This window comes from Acartia tonsa, chromosome 1 (assembly GCF_053477335.1).
Source record: "Acartia tonsa isolate MP-2025a chromosome 1, ASM5347733v1, whole genome shotgun sequence".
In the NCBI taxonomy this organism is placed as follows: Eukaryota; Metazoa; Arthropoda; class Copepoda; order Calanoida; family Acartiidae; genus Acartia; species Acartia tonsa.
Window position 1 is genome coordinate 60,199,238 of NC_137260.1, and position 21,883 is coordinate 60,221,120.

The 21,883-nt window shown below is 41.5% G+C and overlaps 1 protein-coding gene across 1 annotated transcript in view; it reads right to left on the reverse strand.

The window, feature by feature from the left end:
- Nucleotides 1-584: 584 nt before the first annotated feature.
- The window catches only part of LOC145325406 (uncharacterized), a 56,419-nt gene continuing 35,120 nt past the window's right edge, over nt 585-21,883 (reverse strand). Inside the window, exons 5-8 of the mRNA XM_080168397.1 lie at nt 8,164-8,526; nt 7,282-7,391; nt 5,144-5,240; nt 585-1,374 (exon numbers count right to left, since the gene is read on the reverse strand). Coding sequence (XP_080024523.1) covers nt 1,151-1,374; nt 5,144-5,240; nt 7,282-7,391; nt 8,164-8,526 — 794 coding nt within the window. The 3' untranslated portion in view covers nt 585-1,150. The remainder of the gene's footprint in view (nt 1,375-5,143; nt 5,241-7,281; nt 7,392-8,163; nt 8,527-21,883) is intronic.

The window sequence follows — 21,883 nt, forward strand, 5'->3', positions numbered from 1 at the left end:
CCTTCTACCGGATGAACGAACTGACCAATAAGTCATGTTTTGACGACAATTTATCCCCTGTCATTATATCTACATATATTTCTTTCCATTTATGTCATTAGAATATCATAATGTAGATAAAATGTCAAGTGTTTTGGTTCATCGATATCATAGCAGCCATATCATCGACATTTACCAATGAAATAAAAGAATGTCTACAATTTACACCGGAATATATTCAAGCAATAACAAAGTCGATTAAGTACCTGACTGACGGACAAAATTATATAGTAGTTGTGCTAATTATTATTTTTAAAAGCGAAGCTTTTCTATAATTAGGGTCGGTCCGTCCGTACGTCCGTACGACCGATTTTTAACTTTTTTGACAACAAATTTTTGTATGTTAAAATTATCCAATTCTTCTGATTTTTTGAAAACTGATTCCTATTACAACAAGGTATAATGTTATAAGCAAAGAATCTCTATAAACAAGTCCCAAAAATGTAAGTATGTCCTTAAACAGTATCATCTATTTATGCAGTTTTGCAACAAATTTACTAACAATATTGTTTGTACTGATGCATTAATATTCTTCTAATTCAGTTCTGACAATCTACAAGTGTTAATGTTCGTTTGTCCTTCCATTTGAGAGCTTCGCTTTTATGGATGTTGTCATCCTTGTTTTATAATTAATTACACAGAAAATTTAAATTTCTTTTATGTACCAAAATAAATATGTTTAATTACCCTTAACATTTACAAGTACAACCTTTTTTTATTTCATTAAACATATCACATGTATACTTTACAAATCATAATAATTATTAAAATTTTTGATAAAATTAATTGTTAAATGTTTAACCCTTTGAAGATTAACTTTATCCTAAATGAGACGACAACATCCATAAAAGAGAAGGTGAACATGCAAACAGCATATTGATTTACATCGTCGTAGCAAGTCCCATTAAAAAATACATATAATTAAAAGGATTTTACTATAAAAAAATAAAAAGTATTAAACGGACTAAATGGCTGCCTAATTTGACAGATCAGAGTTAACCGTTATGAACGGACGAACCCTTAACGTAATTGTAGAAAAGCTATGTTTTTAATAATAATACATTAACAAAATTTTAAAAATAAAGAAAATTAAACCATTTGTAAAAAGTTATTATTGGGTAGATTGGACTAAATCATCTTGAAGGACAAAAGTTCTGAGTGATCCAAAGCTGGAAGGTTTGCAGGCGGTCCTGTCCACGTGACCAGTGCTCAAGCCCAGACAGTTGTGGTGGTGTGGGTGATGATGGTGATGGTTGTCATGGTTGTGGTCGACCTGGTGCACCTGCACCACTTCAAGGTCAGGTTTGCTGTGTCTACACGCTGATGTTGTATTACCTTAAAATAAAACGTTTTAAGATGAATTTAGCACGAAATTACAAAGAAACTTATAAAAAAAATACGTCATACAATACAAATGACCAATGATAGGCCATTTTACATTTTTAAAAAACTATTTAGTTAGAAATCTTTCTCAACCCAATTTAAAAGGAAAAAGTTTACTTCATCATTCCGAAATATATTTCAAGTAAAAAATACTCATTATCAATTGCATCTCTTAGTGAAGTGAATCAAGCAAAGTAAGCTTGGTCAGTTTAGACATTTTACAATTTGTAAATTACAATGAATAAGCTGCTTTCGAAATTATAAAGATTGATACAGCAACCGAAGAAAAACTATTTTGTAGTATTGTTGTCAAGAAAGAGAATGACTAGAAAAATAAATGATTGTTTTATGCTGATAAACCCCTGTAGATCTTCTACTTCTTTTTGACTTGAATGAACATAACCAAAATAATTTTTCCTTTCTAACTATCAATATTCTTTCAATAGTAGGCTGTATTAATTATTCAACAATGGGCATTATCTCTCTAAATAGGTAGAGGAATACACCCCTCAACTCCCTAGTCTAGGAATTTAAGAATGGGGGGGGGGTCAAATAGACGCTTTAAGAGAGATAACTTTAATTTAGTTGAACAAGGGATAGCTCCGCATCATAAGGGCTAAATATAAGCCCCTAGAATATTTATATGTAAGGAGGGGGGAGGAATATATGAGGTTCACTAACAATTTGAGTGATTTGACCAAAAATTGAGTTATTTAGAATTAATTAAAGTTGCATAATTAATTTTGATTATATGTGCATTAACAAACACAGGGCTACAGGAATATGTAAATCAATTATTGATAGATATACTTTCCCATAATATTTGTTTTTCAGGGATTAATCTATCCTCGATTTTCAAAATGTAAGGAATATGTTAATTCTAATGGCTTAAAGAGGCTTTTTCCCGCCATTTACTTTGATAATTAAAAATGATCATTATTAAAATGAAACATATTGTTCTTGAACTCCTCAGTACAGAGTGTTCAAGAATAATGGAGGAAATCTTTTCTCTCAAGTAAATCTTTTGTATTATATTGATAACAATTATAGTATGCATTTCGAGGGCTTGGTCTACATTAATCAAACAATTTAACTCGTTCCATTGAACTAAGGAAAATATTTAAGGAAAACAAAGTTTATCCTCAAGTGTAATATCTCTAACTGAACACATTAGGATATAATTTTTCTCTGGCCTGTTTACTACACTGAATATTTGGGTTTTTACCCAGGGATCTAAAGGGATAAGACAATGGCCGATATATTGATGTACAGTCCTAATGATATTGCACTGAATGAATCAAACAATAAAAATTTAATAAAAGTCCCCAAAGTTGTTAAGCCAACGAATAAGAAAACATTGGGGACTATTGTAATTAACACTCCAATGTCCCCAACCTCCCTGTTTTTTTACCAGGGAGGGAGAAGACAATGGCAATTAAATCAATCTTACCAAATAAAAATTCACAAGCTCTAAGAGATAAAACATATCAGATTCTTTAATCTACATACGTTCTATCTTCAAAAGCTTTGAAAAATACGAAAAAAGTTAAAAATATTTTTACTATGGGAGGAAAAGGTCAATGGCACTGAATTCATGGTTGGAATAATTTGTTGTTCATTGTCTTATCCTTTATCCGTGATTTTGTACCCATCTGGACAGCTTTATAAATTATTCAAGTGCATACAATTATTATCTGTCTGTCTGTATGTCTGCTTGTCTGTCTGTATGTATGTCTGCATGCATGTCTGTTTGTTTGTCTGTCTATCTGAATTGCTGCATCATAATTTTATTCATATTAATATGATATTCACCATATTTTATGTTCCTCACACCAGACTAATTTTTCATAATTTATAAAAAAGATAATCTACATAAATGTAATTTTCATATAAAACTACTAGAGTTGGCTCGATAAAACTATCTCACTATTGGCTAGTTTTCTATGAGTACATATCTATTTATCTATTTCTCAATAAATCAATTTTCCTCCCCCACCATTACTATTTAAAAGAAAGAAGTAAATATTTAATAATTTAAATGATTTTAAAAAGATTTTTTCAATTATATTTTTTTTCACATTACCATCACCAAAGGGTTAATATGATTAAAATTTTGTTTTAAATATTTGAACACACAAAATGAAGTGTCGCCACAATCGAATTCTTTTAAAATAGAGTTTTCTTAAATTTATTTTATAAAATTTAAATTTTCTTTTTTATGATTAATAATTAAATACTTCAATATAAAGTAAATAGCAACATGAAATGAAAAAAATTAATTCATTTTTAATAAAGTAAAATAATGGGTCGCATCGTTCTGGCCATTGAGAGTTTATTATGGATTATTGGAGCACTATGAGTTTTAAACATTTATTCCTTGGAAAACTTGAGCTCATTTATAGACATTTATTTCCTATATAGACCTGACATGGATCTTGAAGCAGTAAAGCAGGCTGTTTTGTAAATGTTAAAAATTGGAAGAATCTATTAAATAAAAGTTATCGCAAATATACTTAGTAAATAAGCGGTAGGCCCTAAAGGCAGGAAGGGAGAGGACATTGATCTGTTTTTTTACACTAGTTCCTAAAACTTTTAAAATAACGTTTCTTACTTGTTGGCTTAACTTTAGGCCTGGAGACTTTCCTTGAATTTTTATTGGTTATTTCATAAATTGAATGTCCAAATGATTCAACCACAAATTGTAATCTACCGAGGGGTAATTTTGTGTAACATCATCGGGGATATACATTAATTTATAGGCCATTGTCTTATTCATTTAGACCCCTGCCCCAAAGGGCACTTTAAAGAGAGGTGTGGGGATTCGACCCAGCTCCATAAATTTTAGTTTTCATAAAGATTAAATGAAATTTTTTTAGGTAATTTCTCTTGGGGAAGGATGGAGATAATCATCTCCAATACAGTTTTTTTTATTCCTGGACCTTTAAGATACATACATCATATATTTTCTAATCAGGAAACACAAACTGAAAAGAAATATCTCGCTATTCGTTGGATTGATTTATTTCTCCTTGAATCTTAGAAACTTTTTATTTGTCATTTTAAGGTTATAGGTCAAACTTCCAAAAATGAATAGTTCTCTCTCGGCTCGTATTATAAACAGCTTTCCGCGGATATAAAATGTACAATAATAAAATTAAAACCAGTTTTTTAGCCCCGAGATGCGGAAGGAACGGGATATAAATTCGTATAGATAAGAACCGGCTCTAATCCACCGGATATTAATCGGTTTCGAATGAACACGAGAGAAGCTTTTCCTCAAAAGACTACTAATTTGTTGCACACAGCATAAAAAAAAACATTAATATGTTTAAGGAAGAAGTATGTAATATATAACGTCATGAATAAGAAAGTAGGTACATTTTTAGAAGAGGTAATTATATTTAGGGGTTAAAAGAGGAAGGATGTAATTTAGTCTGTTTGTAGGTTATTATTAGTAATGAAGCTGGTTATTGGTCCTAGAAAGGTTTTTATTTATTTTTGAAGATGGTTTCTTAATCTTACCAACAAGAATGAATATTTATTGGTCAGTTGGTTTTTCTTGTAGGAGGAGAGAGGATGGGGAAAATCGTTATTTTGGCCAGCTATGAGTCACTTTGTTAGAGAAGATGAAAATCTGGTGTAACATCCAAGTAATGATATATCCATTTCAACAAGAAATAGTCACTGGAATAAAACTTACTACTTTTATTGCTTTGTTTACCTGTATTTTGTAAATGATTTGAATGGTTGAACCTCCGACATGTTCTTGGTGTTGAATCTGGTCCCCGCTCTATATCAGGTGTTGAACATGCAGACTCCTAAATCATAAATTTTTTACCAAGGATGACAATAACTATGAGTACATACAAATTATAATATATCAAGAAGGGTGCAAAACATAGTGATAGCTAGAAGCCACATAGGCACCTAGAGAAATTTTTTAAGATCAGATACCTAACCTTTATATTATATAAGCAGAGTAAATTTTTTTCTCAATATGATTGTGGAAGGACAGAAGGACAAAGTAAGTTTAAGATTGGATACTAAAATTACTAGAAAATACAAACTCTTTTATATACGCAGCCGATTTAATGCAGAGGTAGAGGGGAAAATGGGCTAATTATTATTACTTTGGTCCCCAAAGTTTTATAATAACGTTTTCTTATACGTTGACTTAACAACTTAAGGGACTTTAGTGAATTTTGATTGGTTGCTTTATTAAGATGAGTGTTCAACCGTTTCAACCAATAATTTTACGCAATAGAATGGGTGATTTTGTGCATTATCATTGAGGATATACTTAAATTTATCGGTCATTGTCTTATCCCTTTAGATCCCTGGATTAAAGGGAAGGACGAATAATTCGAATTATAGAGAAACTTTTCTACTAAAAATACATATGTATAAATCCTTGATTTCATTTTCCCATGAAATTTGAAAGTTGTAATCAAACTTGAGAACAAAGTCAATGTTTCTCTGAAATCAAAGGACAAACAATTTTATTGCAAGTTCTTGATTAGGTTTCTGGAAGACATATAAACATATAACAATTCAAGTTTTTTAGGATAACAAGAACATTTTGGTTCATACGTAGGAGAGCTAATAAGGTTAGGGATTAGATAAAAAACGCACTCAAAATTAAGAATGGATTTTCGGACATTTTTTCATGACATATGTAGAGTAGGTGCACTTCTAAAATCATGATACCCTGTAATATCTGAGTTCCTGTATATCCTCTACAGAAATTGTGTACTCCCTTCCTATGGAGTTAAGGAAGGACATACAGACAGACATGACCTAGTTATAGAGTAGCTGCACTGCTAATATTATGATACCCTGTAATATCTAAGTTCCTGTATATCCTCTACAGAAAGTGTATACTCCCTTCCTATGGATATAAGGAAGGACATACAGACAGACATGACCTAGTTATAGAGTAGCTGCACTGCTAATATTATGATACCCTGTAATATCTAAGTTCCTGTATATCCTCTACAGAAATTGTGTACTCCCTTCCTATGGAGTTAAGGAAGGACATACAGACAGACATGACCTAGTTATAGAGTAGCTGCACTGCTAATATTATGATACCCTGTAATATCTAAGTTCCTGTATATCCTCTACAGAAATTGTGTACTCCCTTCCTATGGAGTTAAGGAAGGACATACAGACAGACAGACCATAGTTATAGAGTAGCTGCACTACTAATATTATGATACCCTGTAATATCTGAGTTCCTGTATATCCTCTACAGAAATTGTGTACTCCCTTCCTATGGAGTTAAGGAAGGACATACAGACAGACAGACCCTAGTTATAGAGTAGCTGCACTACTAATATTATGATACCCTGTAATATCTGAGTTCCTGTATATCCTCTACAGAAAGTGTATACTCCCTTCCTATTGAGTTAAGGAAGGACATACAGACAGACAGACCCTAGTTACAGAGTAGCTGCACTACTAATATTATGATACCCTGTAATATCTGAGTTCCTGTATATCCTCTACAGAAAGTGTATACTCCCTTCCTATGGAGTTAAGGAAGGACATACAGACAGACATGACCTAGTTATAGAGTAGCTGCACTACTAATATTATGATACCCTGTAATATCTGAGTTCCTGTATATCCTCTACAGAAATTGTATACTCCCTTCCTATGGAGTTAAGGAAGGACATACAGACAGACAGACCCTAGTTACAGAGTAGCTGCACTACTAATATTATGATACCCTTTAATATCTGAGTTCCTGTATATCCTCTACAGAAAGTGTGTACTCCCTTCCTATGGAGTTAAGGAAGGACATACAGACAGACAGACCATGGTTATAGAGTAGCTGCACTACTAATATTATGATACCCTGTAATATCTGAGTTCCTGTATATCCTCTACAGAAAGTGTATAGTCCCTTCCTATGGAGTTTTGAGATGAGTAGCAGCGCCCTGGCAACTTTTTACCCTTCAAACTACCTGTAATAAAAAAAATTATCTTATATATTATACTGTTACAATACTTTACTAGTGGCTTCGCCCTTAGAGGCCTCTAGGGGCAATTGAGGTGATGGAAGAGGAAGGGGCTACCCAACTTTTGATTTAATTTTAAAAGGAAAAACTTTTCAGGAAGGTAATATTTTTTCAAGGTTGATTCATCTCAGGAGGGGTGGTACCCTCCCCCAAAATAGTAATTAACTTTCCCAGGACCTATAAGAAGCTTTCTAAGTTACGCCCAGACAAACTTCCAGTTACTTTACATATAAGGATTGACCGTAAGATATTTTTGGATAGATTCCCATTATAGAAAGTTAACTACTCTATAACTTACTTTGTCCGTCAGTCTGTTTGTCCTCAGTAAGGAGGTAAAAGTGCTTTACTTGAGTGTTAAACATGTAGCTGAAAATTTTAAAAGTGATTTTTACAATATCTAGTTTGTTTATATGTATGTGCTTCGACCCTTATTAATGTGTTAATATTAGATTAATTTATTTTTTTCTCATTTAAATTCATTCAAAATAAATTTCTCACTTTAGGTTAAATTAACAATAGATAAAATATGGAATTTTTCTTGCAGAATGAAAAGAAAATTGGATTATCTGGTTACATAAGAATCAAAAAGTGTAAGAAAAGGACGATAAAATCCAAAAATTGCGAATCATATTACATAATGGCATAATGACATAGACCAACACATAAAATGTACCTATGCAAAATTTAATAAAATTTTTTTATTATATTTGCATCATACCTCTTGATAGATTTGAAAATTGGTCAGACTGGTTATCAGCCATACTGTTTGAAACATGGTTTGGTGCGGCTAAACAATTATCACAGGTTCTGGTTGGTTGCGGGGTAGCTGCGCCGCCATATTGTTTTCCAGTATGGTTTTGGGGGGAGGGCCGCAGTGAGGAGTGGTGCGGCGAGGGCTGAAGGGAGGGGTGTCGTGGGGAGGGCTGAAGCGAGGGATGATTTGTGGAGGGTTGGAGGGACTGGAGGGAGGGATGGGGTACACCTGAATGGGGCAGTTGATATGATGATTCTACGTTAGCCAGCTGGCTTCGAATTAAGGCTTGTTTCCGAGTGTTCTCTCGTCCTTTGTTGGTTAGAATACCTGAAAAAGTTAAGATTTAAATATAACCTTATTCATTTATTGCAATATATTGCCTCTATGTTATCAATTACCACTAAAACGTCTAGATCGATTGGAAGGAAAATTTGTTAGAAGTGAGGCTTTGTATGTCCATCCACCAGTAACGCTATGTGGGAATACGATTTTCTGCCATTGAAGATAGACGGCTGAAATATTTTGTGAAGATTCCATGTATCAATAAGCATCTAGTATATACTTCACTTGCTCCATAGGACTATCGGTCGTGCATCAAAAAATTTATTATTATTTAGGTTTCGTAATTTTTTGATTAGTTGGTTACTGAACATCTTAGGTTAAAATGAAACTTAACCTGTTATTTTACCTATTTTGAAAGTAAAACTCAAATAAATTAGTTTTAAAAGATAATATTAAAGTAAGTAATAAATTACTTTCTATATATACTAATAATGATATATTAATTTATGCAGTATCTTGCATATTGATATAGAAAACCAATTATTGACAACAAAATAATATTTAATATAAACAAGGATGACAACATTCATGAGTAGCGAAGCTCAAAAATTATGGATGAATATCCGTATAAAATGAACTATAGAGCAGTTTCATAAAAAAAACATTAAACTAAAAAATCACGAAACGTTGTAAGATTAAAAACAAGAAAATCTAGCACCACAACCAATAAGCAAATCTTAAAGAAAATTTGTGGAGATATGTAAATTGTGAACTTATAATATTGTGGTATCCGCCTAGGATAAATGGCAGACACCAGAGTTCAAATGACTACGGCAGTGGTTGTTACAGCAGAGGGTTTTGTGGGACATCCCCGTCCCCAACCACAACCATTCGAGGAGACCAACAACTCGAGCAACATCTGCTACACCAAAGCTCCAGAAGGAGCAGATGAATCACTTCAGCCAGGAGTTCTTCAATCTTTTTAATTTACTCGACAAGGAAGTATGCTAGTCGGAAGCTACTTCTGCTATTGCTTATCATCGCCGGCATCGAGCAGAACCCTGGACCTTGGACATGCCCACCTTGTACCAAGAACATCACAAGAGCTCACTATTCAGTTCAATGTACCTGCTGTTTATCCTGGCTTCACCTTAAATGTTCCCAACTTAAATCATTAAGAGCAAGGAAGGCTCTTAAGCAGTGGAAAGGCCCTTGCTGCACCCCCCTCCCACCTCCACCTCCTTCTTCCACACCCTCACCACCATCCTCACCATCAACTACACCCCCCACACATCATCAACAACAACCCACCAGCAGTGAACAAGAACTGAATATATGCCAAGTCAACATCAACGGCATCAAGAGCAAGAATACAGAACTGATGCACCTCATGACAACAGAGAACATCCATGTTGCCATGGTGCAAGAGACCAAGCTGACAGATAAATCTAAAGACATCAAAACACCAGGTTATACTCTTATCAGGGAGGACAGACGGAAAGACAAGGGAGGCGGCCTTGCCTTCCTTGTGAAGGAAAACATCCCTTTCCACAGCAACACCATCCCCAACAGCATCAAGAACAACGATGATGTTGAATTCCAGAGTATCTCCATGATAGGGAAAAAGGACAACATCACCTTAAACAACATCTACATCCCTCCAGTCTCTAGCTGTCAGCATGGCTCCAATCTTCCACTCCAGGATATCCTCTCCCACACCTCTGGCAACAGCCTCACCATCACAGGCGGGGACTTCAATGCCCACCATGCCAACTGGTACTCCAAGGGGGAAGAAGATGCCCGGGGACGCAAATTGGCTGATGAAATCAACGACTCTGACATGGGTATTCTTAACGAAGACCAGGACACCAGAGTCACCAGCCAAAACAACAGCTCCCCTGACATCACACTGGCAACATCATCCATCCTGCCATACACATCCTGGAGAGTGACATCCAGTCTTAACTCAGACCATCTACCAATCATAATCAAGCTTAGAGCAGACATCTCCACCAACTCAAAGTCTGACGACAAAGTTTACATTAACTTTGCCAAAGCTGATTGGACTGGATTCACCAAGTTTACTGAGACTAAGTTTTCCAGACTCCCTAACCCCACGTCATCTATAAAGGGGGAGAAAGCGTTCACTAAGATCATCAACAGGGCGGCCAGGAAGTTTATTCCCAAAGGTCGCATTGTTGATGTACATCACAACATCCCTTCCAGCACCGCAAACAAAATCAAGGAACGTGACGAGCTCCGTGTGCGCCAGCCAAATAGTGATCGCTTTCACCAGCTCAACAGGGAAATCCAACAAGAGATCAATGAACACCGGAAAACACAATGGCGAGACCACCTTGATAATTGTGAAGCAGGATCTCAAAAGCTCTGGAAAACCATTAAAGGCATCAGCCAGCCGCAGAAAACACCTACCAACACAGCTATTAAGTTCAATGGTAGGATAGTCTCAGCAAACGGGAAGATTGTAAACCTTCTCAATCGGCAGTACACCCCTGCAGCCTCTAAACTACCATCCAAAAAATTTCGCCGGACCATCAGGCAAATCAAGAAATTAAAGGCTGACAAAGTGTACAAATACACCCCTCAACAAGTCAAAGAGGCCATTAAAGCCTCTAAGAGCTCCAAGGCCATTGGACCTGACGGAATCTCTCCTGTCATGCTCAAACACCTTGGGGACAAGGGTGTAGAATATCTTGCCCAACTCTTTAACACCACCATCAACACTTCCATCATACCATCCATCTGGAAGACAGGCAAGATCATCCCGCTACTCAAGCCGGGTAAACCGATTGATGAAGGCAAATCCTATCGGCCAATCTCCCTCCTGTCTCCAGCTGCAAAGATCTTAGAAAAGCTCATCCTTCCTGAGCTCTCAGCAGCTGTAGACCTGCAAGATCATCAACATGGCTTCAGAAAGCACAGATCAACAGTGACAGCTTTACAGGAAGTAAACCATCACATTGCCAGCAACCTGAACAGACGGAAACCCTGTCACCGGACCATCCTGGTTGCAATCGACCTGTCCCGTGCCTTCGACACTGTTGATCATGAGTTGCTCCTGAATGATATCTTGCACCTCGAGTTGTCTGGCACCCTGATCAGATTCCTCTGCAGTTATCTACGCGGCAGACAACAATATACCGTCTTCCGTAACTGTAGAAGTAAATTCAGGGCCGTCAGACAAGGAGTACCTCAAGGAGGTGTACTTTCTCCCCTCCTTTTCAATCTTTACATGAGCACCCTGCCTACACCACCAGGCAACATCAAGCTCATTTCCTATGCAGACGACTGCCAGGTACTCAACTCGGGGCCCCTCATTGACCCAACCTGCCATGAAATAAACCCCTACCTGGACCAACTTGCCACCTGGTTCAAGGGCCGCAGTCTTGAAATCTCCCCGGAGAAATCAACAGCCACAGTCTTCACCACTTTCAGCAATGAAATGAGTGTCACCCTCCCTATCACCATCCAAGGGAAAGACGTGCCGACTGTCAAGCACCCAACCATCCTTGGAGTCACCTTCGACCCGATGCACAACTTCGGGCAGCACGCCATCAAAACCAAGAAGAAGGTACAGCAGCGCACTAACGTGCTAAAATGCTTGGCAGGGACTGACTGGGGTAAGTCAAAGGAGATTATTGTAAATACTTACAAGGCCATAGGTAGATCAGTTCTGAACTACGGATCACCGGTCTGGACGCCATCTCTGAGTAAGACGAACTGGGACGAGCTGCAAAGAGCACAGAACAGTGCTCTGAGAGTAGCAACTGGTTGTATTAAAATGTCACAGGTTAGTCATCTTCACCAGGAAACCAACATCCTCCCTGTGAAAGAACACAATGACATGCTAACGAACCAGTTCCTTCTCTCCATGCACCGCCCAGTTCACCCTAATCACCACCTTCTACATGAACCAATCATGCCTAGAGACAAGAGAAAGACCATCATCAACAATGTACCTCTTGTCAAACCCTATCTCAGAGATGGTGAACCGGTTGAACGCAACTACAAGAAACGGCTAAAGAAGATTCATGACGACGCTCACAGAGACTGTAGAAATAAATATCCTGCAAACAAAGTTTTAAACTCTCGACCCCCTGTAATTAATGTCCAGGAAGAAAAAGGCCTTACACGTATGACGCGGTGCACACTTGCCCAACTAAGATCAGGATATAGTTCTTTTCTACGGTCTACAACAAGCAGATTTGACACAGCACAGAGCATACGATGCCCAGATTGTAAATTAAATGACCACACAACTGAGCATCTTTTTAACTGTACAGCTAAGAACACCACACTCACCCCCTCTGACCTCTGGACGCAGCCCAAAAAGTGCGCAGAATTCCTTGGCATATGAAGTGACAACATCTGACCTCCAGATGGCTAACAACAACAACAACTACGGCAGTGTGAACAGACGTGGACACCTATACTATAGAGAAGCTACGCTTCTCTAGCAATCACTAAATAATAAACAGAGTCTATTCAGTTGTTTCTTTATTCAGGGTCTAAGGGTTACTAACGTTATATACAACAAACAATAAATACACAGATAGGAATAAATAATCATAAACAAAATCAATATAATACATATACAATAGTCAGTTTGGGCAATAATGATCCCCCATCCCTGGAAAGGGTGGGGGGAATTAACAATACAGCTTAACCATAATAAGGCTGTCAGAATCTATCATTAATTTTAGGCATAGGGAGGGGGTCGGCAGACCCCTTCCCCAGGACTCGGGGGAGGGCCCTCGGCCCTTCCCCGAACCCAGGTCAGGGTTGCCATAGGCATGGCTCACGGTTGCCGAATACCACAACTCTCCCCTCGGAAGGCTGGGAGGGGGTCTCCCTGCCAGACTTCCAACAGTGGTTGAGGCCTTCGGCCCGCTCCTTAGGGCTAATTTATATACAAGCGATAATGATTCAATGGAATCCTAGTGGTGATTTTCAGGGCTGATGGGCTCCCAACGTGGGATAGAAGGTAGAGGCTGGCTTTTGTTGGACACGTAGCTCGGCGCCAGCAGGTGTCAGGTTGGCGTGGGGCACAGCCGCTGCGGGGCCGGTCAGTAGCGGGGCATTCTGGTTGTTGTTGGCAGCAGCTGGGGCACTGGATACCAGGTTGACCATCTGAGCGACAGCCTGGCCTCCCGAGGGGCCGCGGGGCTTTCCAGAGTGTGGCCCAGGCCTGCCTGGGCGGTCATTCCCACTATCAGCTGATTGCATGGACACCATTTCCGCGGCTGCTTCCTGGCCGATAGGAATGGCATCCCAGTCTACTGAAAAGTCCCGGGACTTGGCATGGGTGAGTCTGGCTCTGGCCAAGGCCTTACGATACAAGGTTGGGTGGTACAGGAACACTTGTGACATCGCGTTCATGGCGGCCCGTACACCTCCTTGTGCGGCTGACAGGGAAATGATGGTTAAGTCTCCCAGCAGCTTGAGAATCAACAACAGCAAACACAGTATGGCTGCGCCATCTCCCCACTCGTGAATAGCCTGTCTGAACCCAGCCCAGACATCCAGGGCTGCTTCTCCTTCCTCCGCCAGTCGGTCGATATCGTAGGACACGATCCCATGGTCTCTGGTGGCTGAACAGCTACCTTGCTGAACGCATGAGCCATACGACAGGCCGGTCAGCATGGCGGCCTTATACGCTGGGAACGCTAGCAGCTGCTGCCAGTCGTTCAGCTCAGCCTGCGAATACAAGCCTCCCGAACTAAAGTCATCCAAGGGCTCTGTCAGCAGCTGCTTGGGCGTATCCAGCGGGGGTGGCCTCTTCTTAGGTGCGGGGGTTAGCTCTATCCAGCCTTCCTCAGCGTGCACAGTTAGGGGGTAGGTGGAGGAGCAGGGAATTTTGGTGGCGTGGCCGCTATACACCTTTGTCACGGCATCTAAGAATCCTGTGGGCTCCACCGGCACCTTGTCCCAACATTCATTGCTCTCCCTGACAACATATTTGTTGCGTTGGCAGGTAAGCTGGAGCAGTACATCTCCCCTCAGCACAGAGAACGTGCTTCCCTGGACACGCACCGGATGGGCCGGGTCTAGTTGCTGGAGCTTCCAGCAATTGGCCGCTACTTCTTCTGCTGCGGTGCTTCTCATTCGAGTCTCCAGGGTAAATCCGATGTAACCTGCATGTATCTGGGCCTGCAGGGGGACATCCACGTCCCTGGCCGATACTCTGGGCAGCGCTGCCGCGGCCGGGTCAGCTGCCACGAACAATGCTGGGTGGTTGGTGGCATGGGCCTCAAAGTCGCAGTTTACTATTGAGGTGGGGGTAGTCATGTTGATGAAGAATTGGGCTTGATGGTCAACCAGAAACGCATCCATCACTAGGCTAGGCTGGAGGCTGCGGATCAGCCTCAAGGGGCAATCTCTCCCCAGGTGGTCCCACACGTAGGTGGCCTCCCCAGTGATGCAGGACAGCTCAGAATGGGGACACTCTAGGGTCAGGTGGTCAGACTGGGACTCCACCCGTCCATTCTCGACTACATAGGTCTCTTCCTTGACCAGCAGCCGTCGTTCCTGGAGCACTAATTCATTGCGGTACAGCTGGCCCTCGAAATGGACGTTCTCCCCTTCACAACCCACCCCCTCGGGGCTGTTGACCAAGGCGCCCACCATATCGAGGGTGAAGAACAGGGGATGGTTCAGCTGAAACGTCAGTGGCTGGGTCTTGCCTGGCAGCGTGTAGACTCGGTTCCTGGCCAGGTCTCGGCACGTTTCTGGATCAATCTTGGTTGGCCGCATGAGGGTGGGGACCGAGGTCACCTTGAGGTGGCCCCATACTCCACACCTAAATGTCCACTGGGACACGGTGAGTTGACAGCTATATCCCGTTGTTTCCCTAATCTTGACTTGCTGCAGGACATGTACCTCATGGCCCAAGGGCACCTCCTGGTGTAGCGGCTCCGTGCTACACATCTTCTCCTTGTTGTAGGCTGTGACATGGGTGGGGTTGGCACAGTCCCACCCTACCAGGACGTAGCTAGTTGTAGGCCACACGGCTGCGAGCAGTAGTCCCCACAGAACCATCCACCAGTGTGAGAATCTACCAGACAGCCATCGACCTCGCGCACGCGGCTGGGGATCCTCGGCTCGGGCCACGGCTGCTTCTTGGGGCTGGACACTGCTAGGCTGCTCCTGGCTAGATACAAATTTCCATTGAGCGTTATCTTTGGGTGCCCAGGGCATCCCGATACCCTCCCCAATGACAGACTGACAGGCGACTGGCGCCTGCCTGGGTGTCGGCTCCCCTAGCCCCAAGGGGTCCCTTCCCTTGTCCATGGCATGCCCAGTGGCATGGGGCTGGAGTGCGTGTGGCACAGGCTCGCCCTGGATTACGTCCCTCCCCTGCCCTAGGAACTCAGGTGCATGTGGCACAGGCAAGTCCTTATATCCCCAAATTTCAATCTCCCCAGCCTCTGGTGCGGGAGGCACAGGCAAGGCTGGAGGGTTACAATACTTTGGATACAATACATTTGTCAAATTTAACTTATCCTGGCTCGGTTGGGAATGGTGGGCAGCTGGGTTCCCTCGGCTGGCAGGGGGCGCTGGATGGTGTATGGCTGGGCTCTCCCTACGGGCTGGTGGCGCTGGCTGACTGGGGGTGACGGATGTCACCCCTCCCTCTGGGGCTGCTGGCTCGTTCCAGGATCCAGGTATCTCGGTGGCGGCGACGGTTGTCGCCCCAGGCACTAGGGTGGGGGTGCTGGATAGCACCCCCCAGTCATCGCAGGTGGAGGCGGCGGTTGCCGCCCCAGACATCAGCTTGGGGGTGCGGGGGCGCACCTCTCGTCCTTCCCAGGTGGCGGCGCCGGATGGCGCCCCATACATCAACTCCGATGCGCTGGCTAGCGCCTCCTGCCTCTCTCGCTCAGCGGCCGCCAGGGCCTCCCCGTACACCGTCTCAGTGGCGCTGGGTAGCGCCCCTCCACTCTTGCTGGGTAGACTCGGTCTGGCAGGCCCCATCATGTTGAGGCTGAAGGGTTGAGGCCTCAGGACTTCTGGCTCTGCAATGTTGGTGGGCTGCACGAACTCCGGTCCCAGGTGATTGAGGCTGAAGCCCAGACCAACCCGGTTGGGTTCAGCCGCTTCTCCCAGCACGTTGATCCTAGCTGGGACGGTTCCAAACTGCGGCATTCCGTCGGCTCGGCCCGCTGCGTTGGGGGCAACTGCTTGCTGGAGTGTTGCTGGGGGCGCGCTCCCTTCCATGTTGGCTACTCTGCTGGGCTTTCCTGAGGGAGCGCCCTTGTCAGCGACGCGTCTCCGGCCGGCTACCTGGTCCCAGTCGGCTTTGCACTCGGCCGCCGTATGGCCGGCATAGTGGCAATGGTCGCATTTGGCAGGACGGTCTTGGCGTGGCTGGGTGCGTCTCTCTTCTAGGCTGACCTCCATAGGCGTCGGACAGTCTTGGACTCGGTGGCCTTTCCCATGGCAGCGGTAGCAGCGACCTGGAATCTTGTCATCTGGGGCGACCTTCCCCATCTGGTGGAGACCCGGAGCCAAGGCGCCAATCTCCATTGGCTCCGACTCATCATATTGGGGCAACTGGACGCTGGCTGATCCCGTGAGCCCGTCGGTGGCGTCCACTAGGCACACACCCTCCTTCAGCTGCTTGGTGATCATTGTGACGGTAAACATGGCTCGCCTCGTGTACTCAGGTACCGAGGCGATCTCATGACCCATCATTTCACGTTTCACATTAGCGTTACGAATGCCACGATTTAATTCGTCTATCAACAATTCAAGGTCCTCATGGCTATAGGCCTCCCTATACAATGCACACTTTGTGGATATGTATGCTTGTATAGGTTCTGTCGAGTGTTGCCTATAATCCCTGAAGGCTTGCTTCAGGGTCTGGGATTCAAAGGCTGGACGAAATAACATTTCACACTCGGCCTTGACTTGTTTGTATGTCAAGGCTTGGCCTGCCTCGCCAAACAGATGAGAGGCCATCTCCGCCGCTTGCCCCGCCAGGGATAGTAAAAGGGCGTTGCGGCGGTTTAGTGTGTCATGGGGAGGCACACGGTAAGCCGCCCATGACATTTCGAGTCTCCGGATGTGGGAATTCCAGGATTGCTTGGGCGGTCCTTGATACTCCGGCAGGTTACTCAGCATCAGCTTGCGGTACTCGGCTGGAGCCGGCTGGGGATCATCCTGGAGCCATCCTTGGAGCTGGTCGCCTCCTGGCGCTTGCGGCTGCTCCATCGGGTCAAAGGTTCAGCGGCGGGACACGAAGTCAATACTATAAATGGTTTACACTTGAGGCTTTCTAGCCTAGCAGCCAACACTGTTTATCACTAGGTTGGTAGTTTAACTACAAAGATTTAAATTAGGTGTACCTAAAGTACTTGTCACTAGTTTTCTGAGTTGTAGAGTAGGCTGGTAGGTGTAGATAGCTGTTGAGGGTCTGAACTGCTGTCAGGAACTGATTGGGTTTTCCTTATCACACTATAGATAGGAGGGAGGAGCTTGCAAGTCTTTTTTTCTAAAAATATCTCTGTTGGATGCTATGGAGTAGCTCCGCTCCTGTGTGTGTGTGTGCGTGAAATATCCTTTCCTTGCAACGCGCTTACGCACCGGCAGATTCGCGCACACAGGTAAAACGCGCACCTATCCCTCAACCCGCTCTCTCATTGGTCCGCTTTGTCTTATTCGTCCGTTGAATTTTGTTATGCGTCCCGAGCTCTGCTGCGCGACCCGTAAATGGCGCTCTGTTCTCCCGGTCGCTATCTCCACACCGTGGGCGGACTTATTCAAGTGTGGGTAGGAAGGGGGAGCGCGTGAGGGGACGGGGTAAAACCGTCCGTTCTCCCCTATGGGGAGGGGGGGGGGGGTGCTGTAGGTTTGAAGTAACTGTGTGGTGAGGTAATTGTGCCCTTTCCTTAATCCTGAGCTTATTGTTATGTCACCTCGATTGTATTTTCTTCAATTGATGGTGGGCCCCTCCCCTTCCGTTGGGATAAGGGGTGTATTTGTTGTGCTGAAGGCTTGGGGGGTTAGATTGTTTATCAATGCATTGTTATATTACATCTAGGTTCTATTTTTGGCTTTATCACAATACACAACAGATTTGCTTACCAAGCCTGTTCTATTTTTAGTTTTATCACAATACACAACAAATTTGTTTACCAAGCCTTGCTCATAAATCTATTGTTCAGCCTTCACACTAGGGTGGTAATCCCTAAAATGTGATATAATATCTGTTTTTCTAGATGGGTGGCTGCGCTGTAGCCTCTCAGGATACTTGGAGTTAACGTAGTTTTCTTCTGCTTGGTACACTACACTCGTATGTTCGCTCGCAGCTCGCAGCTATTTGGCTTGTTTCAGCCTGTCGGCGGCAGGGAATGTCCCGTCCTGCAGCGCCGTGTATCCGAATCCGGCTGGTGGCGGCAGGGAATGTCCCTTCCTGCAGCGCCGCTGGTTCGGATCCTGCTATCTCTTGCAGTAAATGTTGGCCTATTTTCAGCCGTTTGCACTTATTTGGCCTGTTTCAGCCCGTCCGCAGGCCTGTTTCAGCCCTTGAGCGCTCAATTCTCCGTTAGATGTCGGCGCTTCTCGCGGTTCTCCGTCAAGTTTCGCTGCTCTCCGCAGTCTCTCGTCCGATTTCGCTACTCTCCGCAGCTCGGGTTCCGCCACACTTAGTGGTCTTTCGCTAGGTTTCGCTTCCACAACTGCCGGATGCAGAGTTAAACCTTGCTATCCAGGGTGGGTAATTCAGGTTGCTTGTGTCAGTTTTGCCAGTTTCACTGCTGGGAGTACCTTAGCCTCAGCTGCGCGTCTGCTCTACACTTGTGGTTTGCCGTAATCTCACACAGCTGTCACCAAAAGTTGTGGTATCCGCCTAGGATAAATGGCAGACACCAGAGTTCAAATGACTACGGCAGTGTGAACAGACGTGGACACCTATACTATAGAGAAGCTACGCTTCTCTAGCAATCACTAAATAATAAACAGAGTCTATTCAGTTGTTTCTTTATTCAGGTTCTAAGGGTTACTAACGTTATATACAACAAACAATAAATACACAGATAGGAATAAATAATCATAAACAAAATCAATATAATACATATAAGGGGTCAGTTTGGGCAATAATGATCCCCCATCCCTGGAAAGGGTGGGGGGAATTAACAATACAGCTTAACCATAATAAGGCTGTCAGAATCTATCATTAATTTTAGGCATAGGAAGGGGGTCGGCAGACCCCTTCCCCAGGACTCGGGGGAGGGCCCTCGGCCCTTCCCCGAACCCAGGTCAGGGTTGCCATAGGCATGGCTCACGGTTGCCGAATACCACAATATCCCTAAAAATCCCAGCCGTCTAACTTGAATAGGAGTTAAGAAAATCATGAAAACTTAAAAATCTAGGAATCAAACTAGTACCCTAATTAATTGACAAATCTTAATGAAACTTGGTGAAGAATGTTAACATATTTAATCCATAAAAATTTCAGCCTTCTATCTTTTATAGGAGCCGAGAAAATCGAGTTCCCCATTTCTGTTTCAGGCGGACAGACGGACGGACGGACATTTCGAATTATAGAGTAGCTTAGCTACTAAAAATACGATATAAGAACAGTAGTTTACAATTTCATTTATGTCCTATATAACATGATATAATATTATAGTAGGTATATAAAATTATATTTCTAAGTTATGTGCGGTCATAAATATTTTATTTGTTACAAAATTACTTCACCACATTACATTGGTAAAGAAACTTTTAGATGAATAGTACAAATATTACCACTGATCATGATATTTTTTTTAGAATTTCGACATTTTTTTACATGTTATTTATCTTGTTGGTGAATTATACTAAATAAAAGACAGCTTTTTCAGTATTTTTTTGTTATTTAAATCAATTGGTTAAAAACAATAACTCTCTATTATTGTAAATTTGTATTTTTCTCGGATAGATTGCCTAATTTATTAAGCCTCCAATTTTTAGGTGTTGTCATCCTTGTTTTTACTGTGTATAAGCCTGTGACAAATTAAAGGTATAATCTAGTGTAACAAATCACTTGGATTATCTAGGTTGCTTCTGACAACTCATACCAAGAACATCCAAGCTTTTTATTTGGAGGGGCTGGGTGCGGTAAAATTAGTGTTTTTAAATGTTTTGGAGGGGGGAGGGAAGAAAATAATCTATAATATTTCTAAAATTTGTTGGGGTTATGGGGAGTATAAACACCATTTTACCCCTAATACCTATAAGGAGAGGTTAGAAGAAACACCAAGAAGGATTTCTTATTGTTAAACCGCATTTAGTATTTAAGCAATTTTGAAACAAATTGATATTCAATTCTGTTTGGACTTATAAATTAATATTCTGCTTAATAAGTTCTGACACTACATGTACAATGTTCGTTAGTCCCACTATCAGAATATTACATACACAATGACACACGTCATTAAATTAGAAACAAAGACAATGATGTCTAGAAGTAGCCTTACTGAAAGCTATCAATAGCGTTGATTAAATAACAGAAAAAAATATATAAGAGTAGAATTAAATTAACTGTAATTAAGATAATTTTTAAAAATGTGAAACCTTGTTAGCTACATTTTATAACATACATACATTTTGGTTAATGTTCATGGGTAGCTGCGCTACTTAAAATATTGTAATTAATCTTAAAACATTTTAAATATATTTTATTATCAATAAAAAAAATATTCTACTTAGATTTTGAAGGTTTTTAATATGATTCAAACTTTACAATATAATGTAAACATTATTTATTAAACATATATGTATATGTAATATGCATGTGATGAATATTTTATGTATACCTATTTTGTATCTACTTTTTATCCAAATCAATTTCATGAATTATTCAAAGTGTTTTTTAATGGTATTGTATGCTTTTGACTTTTTAATAATCTCTCTATTACATTTTTGATGACTTGTTAAAATTTTAAATTTAATTTCATTATATTAAAGCCTTGATTATATTATAACAATCAACCTTAAACACACCTGTCCAGAGATAGGTACAGTAACACACTAGTCAAATCAAAGAAATGAAATAGGTTAGATTTGGATCTTGGTCAAAATAGCCTCTAGGACAAAATGGCCTCAGGATATTTACTTATACTTCAGGATTTTAAAAAAGTGGTTGGTAGATTTTTAAATTTTTTTTATTTTTTTACGTTTTTAGGTAAAGTTAGGGTAGGTTATATTGCTAGGGGGCCGAGCATAAAAGATCAAATTTAATCCTATTTTAACCTGTACCTGACTTCAGCAATGTGTGTTTAAAACTTAAAGTTTAATCCTAATCCAAACCTGTACCTAACTTCAGCAAGGTGTGTTAATCAAAGTTTGAAATTTAATCTTAACCCTAATCTTTACCTGACTCCAGCAAGGTGTGTTA